Source organism: Thamnophis elegans, chromosome 9, assembly GCF_009769535.1.
Source record: "Thamnophis elegans isolate rThaEle1 chromosome 9, rThaEle1.pri, whole genome shotgun sequence".
In the NCBI taxonomy this organism is placed as follows: Eukaryota; Metazoa; Chordata; class Lepidosauria; order Squamata; family Colubridae; genus Thamnophis; species Thamnophis elegans.
In genome coordinates this window covers 48,516,489-48,531,873 of record NC_045549.1, presented here as the reverse complement: position 1 = coordinate 48,531,873, position 15,385 = coordinate 48,516,489, and the positions used below count along the sequence as shown (strand labels likewise).

At 42.0% G+C, this 15,385-nt stretch overlaps 1 protein-coding gene across 2 annotated transcripts in view; it reads left to right on the top strand.

Annotated features, from left to right (window-relative positions):
* The window catches only part of SNX25 (sorting nexin 25), a 59,359-nt gene that overhangs the window by 22,557 nt on the left and 21,417 nt on the right, over nt 1-15,385 (top strand). For both annotated transcript variants that reach the window (XM_032224094.1, XM_032224092.1), the window contains exons 7-8: nt 11,036-11,226; nt 12,556-12,687. In XM_032224094.1, coding sequence (XP_032079985.1) covers nt 11,036-11,226; nt 12,556-12,687 — 323 coding nt within the window. The remainder of the gene's footprint in view (nt 1-11,035; nt 11,227-12,555; nt 12,688-15,385) is intronic.

Here is a 15,385-nt window from a genome sequence, read left to right as displayed (position 1 = left end):
ATTTTAATGATGAGCTTGTAATTTTTAAAAATAATGCTTCTTGATTTGTAGGATATTTTATATTTGGTTTGGAGAGGAAAAGGATTAGAATAATTTCCACAGTTCAGTGTTAATTATATATTACTAGATATTGCTAGAAGATTCTTTGCTTTAACTTTAATTGAATTCAGCCCAGTCTGCTTTTTGTCCACGTGGAAAACGTGAAACTGGAGAAGCAAGTTTATTATAAGATATATTGGGTATAATGTGTTTCTGAACTAATCATCTATGATACATGTAGTTAGATAGGAGTATTTTGGTTTTAGGACTGTGAGCTGAATAATAGGCTCATGCACTGACATTGTGTCAGAAACAAGTATAATGTGATGAAATATCAATCATTTTATCTCATAAATATATGGAAATACATAAAGTAGCAGTTGTAAGCTTTTTCAGAAAGAAGAGGAAGAATGGAAAGACGTTAAAAGAATGGTGGTATTCTTACATATCAGCCTGCCAAGTGCTTTCATGGAAAGATGTGATCAAAGACATACAGGTGAAACTCGAAAAATTAGAATATTGTGCAAAAGTTCATTTATTCCAGTAATGCAACTTAAAAGGTGAAACTAATATATGAGATACTCATTATATGCAAAACAAGATAGTTCAAACCATGATTTGTCATAATTGTGATGATTATGGCTTATAGCTCATGAAAACCCCAAATCCACAATCTCAGAAAATTAGAATATTGTGAAAAGGTGTAATATTCTAGGCTCAAAGTGTCCAACTCTAATCATCTAATTGCCATAATACCTGCAAAGGGTTCCTGAGCCTTTGGTCTCTCAGTCTGGTTCAGTAGGAATCACAATCATGGGAAAGACTGCTGACCTGACAATTGTGCAGAAAATCATCATTGAATCATCATTGACAGGAGGGAAAGGAGGGAAAGCCTCAAAAGGTAATTGCAAAAGAAGTTGGATGTTCCCAAAGTGCTGTATCAAAGCACATTAATAGAAAGTTATGTGGAAGGGAAAAGTGGGGAAGAAAAAGGTGCACAAGCAGCAGGGATGACTGCAGCCTGGAGAGGATTGTCAGGAAAAGGCCATCCAAAAGTGTTGGGGACTTTCACAAGGAGTGGATTGAGGCTGGAATCAGTGCATCAAGAGCCACCACACACAGACGGATCCTGGGCCTCAAATGTCGTATTCCTCTTGTCAAGCCGCTCCTGAACAACAAACAACATCAGAAGCATCTTACCTGGGCTAAAGAAAAACAGACCTGGTCTGTTGCTCAGTGATCCAAAGTCCTCTTTTCTGATGAGAGCAACTTTTGCATCTCATTTGGAAACCAAGGACCCAGAGTATGGAGGAAGAATGAAGAGGCACACACTGCAAGATGCTTGAAGTCCAGTGTGAAGTTTCCACAGTCTGTGTTGATTTGGGGAGCCATGTCATCTGCTGGTGTTGTTCCACTGTGCTTCATTAAGTCCAGGGTCAACACAGCCATCTACCAGGAGATTTTGGAGCACTTCATGCTTCCTTCCGCAGACAAGCTTTATGACAAGCTGGTCTTCACAATGCAACGGTCACTGCCTTATGGACGTTGACATTTACGAAGATTAAGTCCAAGTCCAAGTAAGCTTTATGGGGATGCTGACTTCATTTTCCAACAGGACTTGGCACCTGCCCACACTGCCAAAAGCACCAAAACCTGGTTCAATGACTGTGGGATTACTGTGCTTGATTGGCCAGCAAACTCGCCTGAACTGAACCCCATAGAGAGTTGCCAAGAGAAAGATGAGAGACATAAGACCAAGCAATGCAGAAGAGCTGAAGGCTGCTATTGAAGCATCCTGGTCTTCCATAACACCTCAGCAATGCCACAGGCTGATGGCTTCCACGCCATGCTGCATTGAGGCAGTAATTGCTGCAAAAGGTGCCCAAACCAAGTACTGAGTACATATGCATGCTTATACTTTTCAGAGGTCTGATATTGTTCTATGTACAATCCTTGTTTTATTGATTGCATGTAATATTCTAATTTTCTGAGATTGTGGATTTAGGGTTTTTAAGAGCTGTAAGCCATAATCATCACAATTATGACAAAAAACAGCTTGAGCTATCTTGCTTTGCGTGTACTGAGTCTATCTCATATATTAGTTTCACCTTTTAAGTTGAAATAAATGAACTTTTGCACGATATTCTAATTTTTCGAGTTTCACCTGTATTTCTTTCTTCTTTCACCTACTTGGTCATGGGCCATTAGGAGTCCCTGTTTGCTGTTCTTTTCAGCATAAGGTTAGTCGTCTCTTTCAAAATTGAACAAACACTCCATTAATGAACATTTCTTTCTTGGAAGGGTTTGTTCCCACTCTACTTAAAGAGATTTCAGTTTTAGTAAATACAGTTGTACCAGTTAGTGTCTCTGTTACTTATATATTAAAGAGCTTTCTGCCCCTTAAACATTTTGGTGTGGACAGGTAATGTACATGAGCTTTTAAGCTGTTGTGGGAAAGCACACAATTCTTTGGACACAGGAAGCTTACAAGTGGGTGTAGGTAACACAACATTGCCAAATTTAAATCGGATTTTTTTAAAGTTATTTTATCATATTTTACCATTTTTGCATAATTTCTATCAGGAACAATATATTTTTGGATTTCAATAATGTATTAGAGTTATAGCAATGTATATACCCTATTTTGTAAAGTTGTACCATGCATTTGTAGAACAAGCCTATTAAGTATTTCACTGGTTTTAACCTAAGCTGGCAGAGGGAAATGGAAAGAGAATTAATCTGATTTTGGAATGAGCTGTTCCAATCTTATCAGAAGTGCAATAACATATAAATGGCCTGTTCTGATTTTAGCAAAATAGACTTGTAAGGTTGAGATATATTCTGCTGTTGAAACATCTCTGGAAAACTTAGAACATCTGAAGTCAAGATGTTTTGATCATTAAATACTTTGCAATTTATATATTTTTGATATGGAAGAGAATCATATCAGCAGTCTGGTAGCTCCTTTTGGTATTTGGTATTTGGTATTTATTCGATTTGTAGGCCGCCCTATTCCCCGAAGGGACTCAGGGCGGCTGAACAAAAACCAAGGGAAGGGGAACAAATACAGAAAAGTAAGACAAACAGGACAGTGATACAATAATTTTAAAACACAGCAAGCACAACAAGTTCGAGTAGGGGGGGAACTCAACCCCAGGCTTGCTGGGACAGCCAGGTCTTAACGGCTGTCCGGAAGGCCTGAAGGGTGGCGAGGGTCCGAATCTCCACGGGGAGCTCGTTCCAAAGGGCCGGAGCAGCAACAGAGAAGGCCCTCCTCCGGGTGGTCGACAGCCGGCATTAGCCGGCAGATGGAATTTGGAGGAGGCCTAATCTGTGGGATCTAATGGGTCTATGGGAGGCAATTGGCAGGAGGCGGTCTCTCAAATACCCAGGTCCAATACCATGTAGGGCTTTATAAGTGATGACTAGCACCTTGAAGCATATCCGGAGACCAATAGGCAGCCAGTGCAGCTCGCGGAGGATAGATGTAACGTGGGTGTACCAAGGCGCACCCACAATCGCTCGCGCGGCTGCATTCTCGACCAGCTGAAGTCTCCGAACACTCTTCAAGGGCTGCCCCATGTAGAGCGCATTGCAGTAGTCCAGTCTTGAGGTCACAAGGGCATGAGTGACTGTTGTAAGATCCTCCCGGTTCAGGTAGGGCCGCAATTGGTGCACCAGGCGAACCTGGGCAAATGCCCCCCTGGTCACAGCCGACAAATGGTGATCTAAGGTCAGCTGTGGATCCAGGAGGACCCCCAAATTGCGAACCCTGTCTGAGGGGCGTATAATTTCACCCCCCAGCCTGAGAGATGGAATACCTTGCCAATTTGTGGGAGGAAAAAACACGAGCCACTCAGTCTTGTCAGGATTGAGAGCCAGCTTGTTAACCCCCATCCAGCCCCTCACATCCTCCAGGCACTGACACATCACGTCAATTGCTTCACTGAGCTGGCACGGGGCGGACAGATACAATTGAGTATTGTCCGCATACTGGTGGTATTTTATTCCGTGCCGTCGGATGATCTCTCCCAGCGGCTTCATGTAAATGTTAAACAGGAGGGGGGACAGGACTGACCCCTGCGGCACCCCATAATTAAGGGGCCTAGGGGACGACCTCTGTCCTCCAACCAACACCAACTGAGACCTGCCCGAGAGGTAGGAGGAGAACCACCGAAAAACAGTGCCTCCCACCCCCACCTCTCGCAACCGTCGCAGAAGGATACCATGGTCGATGGTATCGAAGGCCGCTGAGTGGTCCAGGAGCACCAGAACGGAGGCCTGGCCCCCGTCTCTGGCTCCCCAGAGATCATCGGTCAGTGCGACCAAAGCAGTTTCCGTGCTGTAGCCAGGCCTGAAACCAGATTGGAAGGCGTCTAGATAATCGGCTTCTTCCAAGGACCGCCGGAGCTGAGAGGCCACCACTTTCTCAACAACCTTCCCAACAAAGGGGAGGTTGGAGACTGGACGGTAGTTATTTAAAACGGCTGGATCCAAGGACGGTCTCTTCAGTAGGGGTCTCACCACCGCCTCCTTTAAAGGGGGGGGGAAAGGACCCTTCCCGGAGAGACGCGGTCACTATCGCCTGGATCCAGCCCCGTGTCACCTCCCTGCTGTTCGCGACCAGCCAGGAGGGACACGGGTCCAGTACACATGTGGAGGCATTTTTATAACACATTTTATGAAAAGACATAAACTAAAAGTCTGCAGTTCATGAAAGCCTGTGCCTTTTAATAAAATTTGTTACATGGTAAAGGTGCTGGTAGACTTCTCATTTTTTCCACAGATCTGTAATTAATTACACCATTTTCCTCATGTCTTTGAAACAAAGTTAAGGAAGGCCAGCATGTATTTTTCAAAGAGATAACAATAATCATGAAGTCATCCCTTTTTAAAACTGTTGGCACATGATTAACCAAAACTGAGTTAATACCCGTAATCACTTGATTTCATAATATGGTTAAAAGTTAACTGTTGATTAGTATTCCCCCTCCTCTTTTTATAGCATCTTCTAATGGTGATGGGAATGACCTTAGGAGACAGGTGGAACAGTTGTAAACTAGACAATAGTCAGACAAAGGATAGCTTAGTCCACACAAAGAATGTGGCTATAGCAAACATCTCAGAAGGGAACCTAGGTACCGTATATACTCGAGTATAAGCCGACCCGAATATAAGCCGAGGCACCTAATTTTACCCCAAAAAGCTGGAAAAGTTATTGACTCGAGTATAAGCCTAGGGTGGGAAATGCAGCAGCTACCGGTAAATTTCAAAAATAAAAATAGATACCAATAATGTTTTTGAATATTTATTTCCTCCCCTGGAGTGGGGAGGGAATATGGCTTTCATAGTATCCTTCCCCTGGAGTGGGGAGGAATTGGGGATTTTGCAGTATCCTACCCCTGTAGTGGGGAGGGAATGTGGCTTTCATAGTATCCTATCCCTGGAGTGGGGAGGATTTGGGGGATTTCATAGTATCCTTCCCCTGGAGTGGGGAGGAAATGTGGATTTCATAGTATCCTTCCCCTGGAGTGGGGAGGATTTGGGGGATTTCATAGTATCCTTCCCCTGGAGTGGGGAGGATTTGGGGGATTTCATAGTATCCTACCCCTGGAGTGGGGAGGATTTGGGGGATTTCATAGTATCCTACCCCTGGAGTGGGGAGGATTTGGGGGATTTCATAGTATCCTACCCCTGGAGTGGGGAGGATTTGGGGGATTTCATAGTATCCTTCCCCTGGAGTGGGGAGGATTTGGGGGATTTCATAGTATCCTTCCCCTGGAGTGGGGAGGATTTGGGGGATTTCATAGTATCCTACCCCTGGAGTGGGGAGGATTTGGGGGATTTCATAGTATCCTTCCCCTGGAGTGGGGAGGAAATGTGGATTTCATAGTATCCTTCCCCTGGAGTGGGGAGGATTTGGGGGATTTCATAGTATCCTTCCCCTGGAGTGGGGAGGATTTGGGGGATTTCATAGTATCCTACCCCCGGAGTGGGGAGGATTTGGGGGATTTCATAGTATCCTACCCCTGGAGTGGGGAGGATTTGGGGGATTTCATAGTATCCTACCCCTGGAGTGGGGAGGATTTGGGGGATTTCATAGTATCCTACCCCTGGAGTGGGGAGGATTTGGGGGATTTCATAGTATCCTACCCCTGGAGTGGGGAGGATTTGGGGGATTTCATAGTATCCTTCCCCTGGAGTGGGGAGGATTTGGGGGATTTCATAGTATACTAAGTCAGAAATAACATTGCTGCGTAGCCAGGAGTGTGTCTCAGTCACTTAAACCTCATACATAAATCATTGTATGAGGCGCTCGACGGCGCCTCTTACCTGCCGCGGGTCCCACCAGGACCGGCCAGAGGCACAGCAAGCTCCGGAACCAGAGCGGGAGCCTCCGCCGCATGGCTCAGCTCCGCCAGGGACGCATCCGGCAAGGGGAAAGCGGGGTCCCCTCTCGCGCAGCGGGTGGAGGGCGCGGGGCGGCGGCAGGGCTGGGCTGCCTCCGGGTCCTGCCTCCCGGAGCCCTGGGGCGGCCGCGGGAGTCCGTGGGCGGCGGGGCTCGCTCGGCTTCCAGCAGGGAGGAGAAGGGGGGCTTCCCAGAGCCGCACGCTCGGCAAGCTCGCCGCTCAACTCAGCGCCAGCGCGCCTTCATCTCCGAGCGCCCAGCGGAAGGGCCAAGCCGCTCGCCTCGGAGCCGCTGGAGCTGGGACGCCGCCTCCGCCGCGGAATTTGCTCCAACTCAGCCGCTCCGGCCCATTGTCAGCCGGCTGGTCCCTGCCTTCCCTCCCCTCCTCTCTCTAGCTTAAAGAGACACCGACTTGCCTCGGCTGGAGGCCGGGCACGGGGAGGAGTTGGCGCCAGCCCGGGGAGGGGGCTGCGAGCGGGCGGGCGGGGGGACGGGAGGTAAAAGGCTGGATGGGTTTGGTTGCCAAACCGAGGCGGCTCGCTCGGGGCTCTTCCCTCTCTCCCCACGGGTGGGCAGCGGCCGGAGTTCCCACAAATGCCGCTCCCCGCATTTTTCTGGACGGGGTCTCGCAGGAAGGAATCCCCTCCTCCTCCAACAGGCAACAGCACTGCCGGATCCAGTTGTAGACTCGAGTATAAGCCGAGCCGGCTTTTTTCAGCCCAAAAAGTGGGCTGAAAAACTCGGCTTATACTCGAGTATATACGGTAGTTTTTTGGACTATAAAGATGATAGGGGGAGAGAGGGACTTTCACACTTGTAGGATTTTGTTAATTAAACTTACAATAAATTTAGAACTATTCTGAGTGTCTGGACTGCTTCCTAAGGCTGGTATATCCCCTCTGTTCTTTACTAACATTGTGCATTTGGCCTGGCTTAAAAGTCTAACCTGGGTTTTCTCCTAAGGGTTTTTTAAACCAGAGTAATTTCAAGTTCTGATTAAAAATTAAACCCGCTAAGCTTTCAGTACTGGTACCCTTAGGGCAGGGGTCAGCAACCTTAAACATTCAAAGAGCCACAAAGGTTCTAACTGGAAACCTCCCCCCACCCGTTCAATTCTGGAGCCAACCAGAAGTCTGGTTCCCCCAACATAGAGTCTCCTCCTAGTGTGGCATCTTTTTTCCTCTACCTGTCCTTACTGAAAGCCCTATCAATTGTGGATCTGAACAGAAAACCCACCCCTTGCCATAGAGTCTCCTCCTGGCGTGCCCTGCTCTCCCCCCAAACCGGAAGCTCCTCTCAAAATTGTGATTCTGACTGGTGCCAGGGAGCTGCAGCAGAGGGATGAAAGAGCCACATGCGGCTCCAGAGTCACGGGTTGCTGAACCCTGCCTTAGGGAAATGTGGTATTTAATCACCACTAAGGGAGATTCCTTCCTGTTTAAAAAGGTGACAACAAGAGGCTGACCGTGTGTCAGCTCAGCATCTAAGAAAGATGATCAAAGCTGATTAGTACTTGCATGGGATAAATTGATATCAAGACCATTGCTCCTTACAATTTCACTCTGATGATTTATTCTAAAAAAATATCCAAGAATGCATTTCAGAATACAACAGTCCTTGGTTTTCATTCAGATTTCTTTAAAATATACTTTTTTTATTTTCCATTTTCATAACATATAATCACATGTATACTATTACCTAGCCAATATCATATTGTTTTAATTAATAATTACATCAGTTCATCTTGCCATCAACTCCCGGGAAAAAAAAACCAATTATTGGCTCTTCTGTTCGCCATACACCACTTTCTTCTGCCTCTGTCCGCCCCCTCCCTACCTCCTTTCTTCCCTCCATCATCCTTTTCTACTCTACTTCCCCTTCCTTTCTCCTTCTCCTCTCTCCTCTTTCCACTCCTCCTTATTCTCCTCATCTTGCCCCCCTTGCCCTCTCTCCTATCCTTCTCTTCCTATCTTTCTTCTCTCCTCTGCTTCCCACTCTTCCTCTCATACTCTGGTTTCTCTTCAGATAGTATAAATCTTTCGGTTTTCACTCAGATTGAATCTGATTTACAACAAAAATCTGATGGATCATTATCACCAGCTCAGCTAGTCCAAAATGAAATCATTGAGTCTTAGAGATAGTAGAAAAGGAGGATGACAGAATTTATTTTCCCTCTTTCAGGATCTTTGTGCCTGACAGGCACAATCACATAAAAGAAAGTACACAGTATGACAATTGAATACATTTATTGATTCAAGGCTTGAGTACAATTCCCTGTTTAATATATTCCTCAATTTCACTACAACTAATTAGAGATGTACATTATTCATGAACACAAATTTTCAACTAATGTATATACTTTTTAGACTGACCATTCATCTTCAGTTTATTAGGCTTATTTATTAAATTTGCTGCCCATCTCATATTGAAATGAGTCTGGGTGGCAATTATTAGTCATCATAGTTACTAGAAAGCTTCATTTGCTGGAGAAGTTTGCAAAGAACTATCCATTCAACCATGGATCCTTTCTGATTGAATCAGTCACTGGCTTCTGAATATCCAAAGCACCCATCCAGCAGAAAAAACAAAGAACATCCTTTTTAAAGTCTGCTATTTATTCAGAGACAGGAGTAAAGTTCCATAATTTAATGTCTGTAGGTGAGATGGGCCGCATACAAGTTTAAATAAATAATACTCAATAGGAGGATGAGATCTCTTACATTTGCTGAAAGGAATAGATAAAATGAGGAAGAAAATGGAAGTGCAATCACTGCAGATCTTAGTGCTGAAATGTTTGGATATCTCTGAACAATGTTTCTGTTCTCTGAAAAGTGCTTCTCAATTCTCAAATGTGTGGATTTCAGCTTCCATGCTGGCTGGGGAATTCTGGGAGTTGAAGTTCAGACATCTTAAAGGCCCTGAGATTGAGAAACAGTTTTAGGTTAGGCTGAAGATCAGCTGCTTCAGGGATAGTTGACCTGGAGAATTTAACTTTTTCATAATTTTTAATACAGGGTTTTTTCTTGTAAGATGTGTGCATGTAATGGAATGACTGAACTCGTAGATAATTCAAATCTGAACCACTGATTTTGACATGGGTATTGTAATCAATCATGATGGAATACCGTGGTGCATCACTGCAAGTATAAAGTGGAATTTTCTTTATGTTTATGAATTCTTTTACCATTGCTGCCAATTACAGTAGGTAGTAATGTTATATTTTGACCTGAGAGTTTATATATTAAGCAACTAATGAAATTTTGACTATTATGTAATCAGTATTTTGCATTAGTTCATGCACTGCTATGGAAAGAGGATAATTGCTAGTCTGCAATTTTTTGTTGTGATTCTTGCTGGGAACTATCACTGAATTGGTGGAGGGAATCCAGTATTTGAAAAAGGAGTTTTCACAATATATGTGATGATATACTTTATTAATATTTTTAATGCTGTTTAACCAGCCTTGCCAGTCCCTCTTAAGAATTACATTTGGTTTCTTGGTGTAATATATGGATCAGGTCTGAATTCTCATTATTCTGAAAATATTTTATTAAGCATTTGAGTTAGCAGAATTATTGAGTAACCTCAAACCTGATGTATAGAAAGAATTATTTGAATGAACAGTTCTATCTTTTGCCCGTATGTCTTCTCATCTTCAAAGTTTGCAACAGCTAAACTAAAATGTTTAAATTACATATATTTCCATCTGATAGGATTAATCATTTTATGCATGTTTTAATGCAGCAAGGTTGTTATTTGCTAATAAATATAAAATCTGTACTTTGATATAGTGTGATTATGTATGTGAAAAAGCTACTTGTCTGATTTTTTTTAATATTCAGGTTCAGATTGGCCCGAAATACAGAAATTTCCCTCAGCTATTTTGAATAGTTGCTATGGAAGCATCATTTACAGTCAAGATAATTTATTTGTAGAGGCAGCCTTCTTGGTTTTTTTCCTATTATCTTTTCATTCTCTTTCACCGGTATGTTAAAAAGTGGTTTTGCGGGAATTTTTTAGAGTAAATGATAGAGAAATTAGCTATTATTTTTTTAAAAATATGCTTTATTTGGGAGCACAAAGGCTACACTAAAATGTATGAAGAGAATGATTGACTATATACATTTGGATATATTCTTTTGTGTGCAATATATTGCTGTGAGGTTAATAAAAAGTACAGTCTTCCAGATCTTAGCTAGATTTAGCTAGATACATAATTTAGATTTTATTAAGGTAATTTTTTTTTAAAAGCTACAACTCTTACAAATCTTTTTGGCTTATTTGCTGGAGATAATTCATTTTTATCATTGATAATTAACCAGGATTGTTGACATTGCTTCCCTAATCTGAGGAAGTTTTACTCAATCCAGAATATAGAATTGAATGCTAAATCACCTAAATCACCTCATTTATGAAGCAAATACCTTATGGATGGACTGAATATGTAAAATTTTCAATATTGATTTCATACTGTGAGACATTCAGAATTCTATGTACTGTGATTTTAAGAAGCTATGACTGCTATATTGATTAAAATGTATTCTATATTAACTGTTTAATATTAGAAATTTATTTATTTTTCTACAGAGAACAAGGTTAAAGAAACTGCTGCAATGAAAGCAGATCATTTGAGGGCCAGAAACATGAAAAGATATATTAATCAACTAACAGTAGCAAAAAAACAATGTGAAAAACGCATACGACTTCTGGGAGGCCCTGTTTATGATCAACCAGACGATGGTATTTTTGAGGATAGTGAAAGTCCTCAGAGCCAAAAGGTAAGAGAGCTTTGTTTGAGGTGGGGCTGGGTGAGACTTATGGAATGAGTGAGTTACCACAGAGCAGAGTATTTTGATTTTAATTTTAGCAGCTAAATAGTGATTGTACTATGCTTCCTTCCTATAATGCTCAACAAAATTAGAAGCATTTAGACTGATTGGGGGAGTCAGCACTGCAATTTTTTTCTTAACAAATACTTACTACAGTCTCTACTAAGGATACAACTGCCACTGAAAAGTGCTATAGGATGTACCCTTCTTACGATGCAAACTTCTGGTAAGAGGCTGAGTCAATCTTGACCCCTTTCAGGATCAAACTCCAGGCTGTGGACAGAGTTTTCCTGCAATACTGCACTTTTACCACCAGGGCTTTTAAAACATGGAAGTTTGCTACCTTTGGGGTGGGGGGTGGGGGGCGGAGATGGGGAGAAAAGATGTAGTTTATTGAAGCCATTACTGGCTTTTCTTCCTTGGGGCGGGTTTTCTACTTTGTGCAACTCAAGAAATGTCAGTCATATGCAGAGGTTATTCAAGGCAAGTGTGCAAGTCTTCCAGAGGACATGGCTGTTTTCATGCTTTAAGGAAAGTAATTCATTCATATCACAGTGAAGGGGCATAGTGGCCCTTTCACATGTTTCCAGAGTCCTTTCAAATTTAATTTGCTAGGTAATGGGTCTTAAATGAATTTGGTGACATTTATGAAGAAATGTAGCCCAAACTGCCACATTGGTGGTAGTGGAGTTTGATAAAATTTATATCCTGAAGGACATTAAGCTTATGCTCATGCCACAACTACTAGTACTTAGTCTATGAGATACTATGTCAAAAATGGACATTTTTTCCATCTAATTTCAGAATGATACAACTAGCTCTGTCAATTATGATTGCAATCTTTTTACACTTCTCCATAGCATGTATGGGGAATGTCCGTATTATCTTCTTATTTTCTAAGAGTTCTTATTAATATATTCTTACTAAAATTGGAAAAATGCAGTAGTTGAAATGCAACTACTTATTTGAGAGCTACTAATGAAAAGAGCATGAACCTGTTGACATGCACAGATTCTTATAAGGAGCTCTTGTGGATTGTAGGGAATGTTTTTCTGCTCTAACAGCATGACACGTTTTTAGAAGAATGTTGAACTAATAGGGTATTATAAAATTTGCAGAAGAAAAACAAGTTTTCAGGATCTTCAAGAAATTCTTACTGCTCCTTGCAGCCTTAAGGAAGTAATGCTGCGTGTGGGCTTATTGCACCTCATAGATATTGTAATCTGGCTTGCTTATAAATAGTTAATTGTCATAATCTTATTCATTCCTACCTCTCAGATACTTCAGTTTGAAGATATATTGTGTAATCCATCCTACAGAGAGCACTTTCAAATATACATGGAAAGAATGGATAAGAGAGTTCTGATCAGCTATTGGGAATCTGTAGAATACTTGAAGAATGCTAACAAGGTACATAAATAGGTTTGTCAAGTGTGGTTACTGAAAATTAGTCTTTCTTGAGGCAAAATGTAGCTTGTAAATCAGTGTTGCACCAAAATACTTAAAGGCCTTTCCCATTGCTGAATTTGTGCTTTGTTTGAATTGGCAAAAATTCAAAACAGGCATGAACTGTTGCTGTCCTCATTGCCAATCTTTGTCCTGTCTCTATTGCCTTGTTTCAGTTCCCTTCAGTGACTTCTGGTCAAGCAAATGGGTGACAGATGGCTTAGGAGATTTTGTATCCTTCTGCTGCCCTTGGATCATGTTGGAATAAGAGAGAAAACACTACAAGCCCATTAGAGAACAACTTAAAGTATCTTATCCTTGGGCTGTATGAAGGCAACAACGTGGGGATATGGCAGAAAAATCGTGTTGCCACAACATGTTAATGCCATGTTTATATGCAAATTGGAAAAGGCCCTTTAGATTTTTTAAATGCAGCTTGTAAATTACCATTGCTTTAGTACATAAAACATTTATTTGATGGGATCTTACACTTACTTACCTTATGAAGAGGTAAGAGAGAATTAAGAAAACGAGGTATTGAAATGTAAGATATGGTATTTGATGATTGAATCATGGGTACTAATAGAGACTGGAATTCAAATCCAAAATTTTATAGTTGCACCTTTTTTGTTCCTTGTTATGTTTTAATTCTAAAATAGAGAATGGAGTTGTGTTTTACGAATATTGTTTTGCTGGTTAATTTAAATTACCTTATTATGATCATCCTCTTAACCCGATCCTCCATACATGTTGCATATGTACCTTGTACAATTCTCAGCCAGCTTGTCAGGATATCTGAACTAATTAGTTGAGAAAGGCAGTTAATACCTTTGCTTCCAACACAGTCTGCAGTGAATGACTGACATCCATCCAATTTTTCAAAAGTAACAACAGGAAAATTGTTCACCGTATTTGGGTATCAATTTTTCAGTAGAAAATTTGATTATTTGTTTTATGAACTTGATAGTACAGGGGTGTGAAACTTGATTTCATTGAGGGCCACCTAGAGTTGTATTCGACCTCAGAGAGCCAGAGTGAGTGTCGTTGGGGTGGGCGTGGTCATTGTGGATGTGGTAAGCATGATCATGATGGTGTTTGACACAGACTCCGGATGCATTTCCCCCCCTTTGCATTCAAAACAGCTATTCCAGACAAAGGGAGATTTACTTTCTGGCACAAATACTTTCAATTCCATAATGTAGAGATTAAAGACATGTAGAGTCCCCAGTTGCTATGGGGCTTGACTCTTTTGTATAGGAGCAGATTTGAATATGTGCATAATATTGTCAGAACAGAACAGAGATGTTCAAAAGCCTACCGTATTTTTCAGAGTATAAGACACATCTTTTTCCCTCAAAAAGCGTCTTATACACTGAATACAGCATTTTTGGCCTCCTGAAATCCCGCCCAAATGCAAAATGGCCATTTTTAGGAGGCTTCCAGAGTGCTCCTGGGAGCTAGGGAGGGCAGAAATGAGTGAAAAACTGGCCGCTTTTTGCTCGTTTGTAACCCCCCCCCAACCCCCAGGAGCACTCTATAAGCCTCCGTTTTCACAAAAATGGGAGTTTTTTGCTCATTTCTCCCCCCTCCCCAGTCCCCAGGAGCACTCTACAAGTCTCCTAAAGGCTATTCATGCCCTTTTTTGGACAACAAATGGGTCCATTTTCAAAACAAATGGGCCGTTTTTGGGAGGTTTGCAGAGTGCAGAAACTTTTTTTTTTAATTTGCCTCTTTAAAATTTTGGTGCGTCTTATACTCTGGTGTGTCATACTCTGAAAAATATGGTAATTAAATCTCACTGACTTCATTGAATTTTATGCATACTAGTCAAAATCTGCCTTCTATCTGCCAGATTTGCACACTATCCAATCATAGTATGATTTGATTTTGACTCTGTGAATTCTATAAATTCAGCCATTTGTGCTTTACACAGTAAATCACAATTTAGAAATAACCACTGGACATTTTCACATGACATACTGTAATAAAAATAATCTTATAGTTTGTGCATATTACCATATCCTACATCCAATGATGTTCTGTATGTTAAGTTTTTAGGCTCACTATATCGTTTACAAACCTGTTCTGACCTAGGCTTTCCAAGAGCATGAAGCAAACTCCTTTTATTAATTTACTGTGAATTCTTCTCACTCACATCCAATAAAGTCTTTCAAGGAGGATTTACAGTCACAGACCTTATCTGGCTTGGAGGGCTGCCAGGGCGATATCTGCAAAACTTGGCAAGGAGTCTTGGAGAGTCACGAACCTTTTGCTCCTCTTTTATTTTCTCTGTCCACCTGTGGCCTTACTTCCAAGTCGATCCCTGTTCTTTAGCTGTTCCCTTCATCTGGCAACTCTGTGCATGCACGCACGGGGAACAGGCTCCAGCTATTCGTCTGCCTCACTGGTGTCTGACTCTGAAGGCAGCTGATAACTGGCATACTGCCCTGCCCCACTCTCTGCCTCTGACACAGACCCCTCATCAAAGCCTTCCCCAGACTCCTTGTTCTTCCTCAACCTCCTCATTGTCTGAATCTGCTGCCAGTTCCCCTGTCCACTGTTGGGCCACAACAAAACCATTATGGGAAGATAATGCAATCCAGTTGTAAGTCAAAACCAAAGATATTACATTACAGCCATAGATAAGTGAGCAAACTCTTTC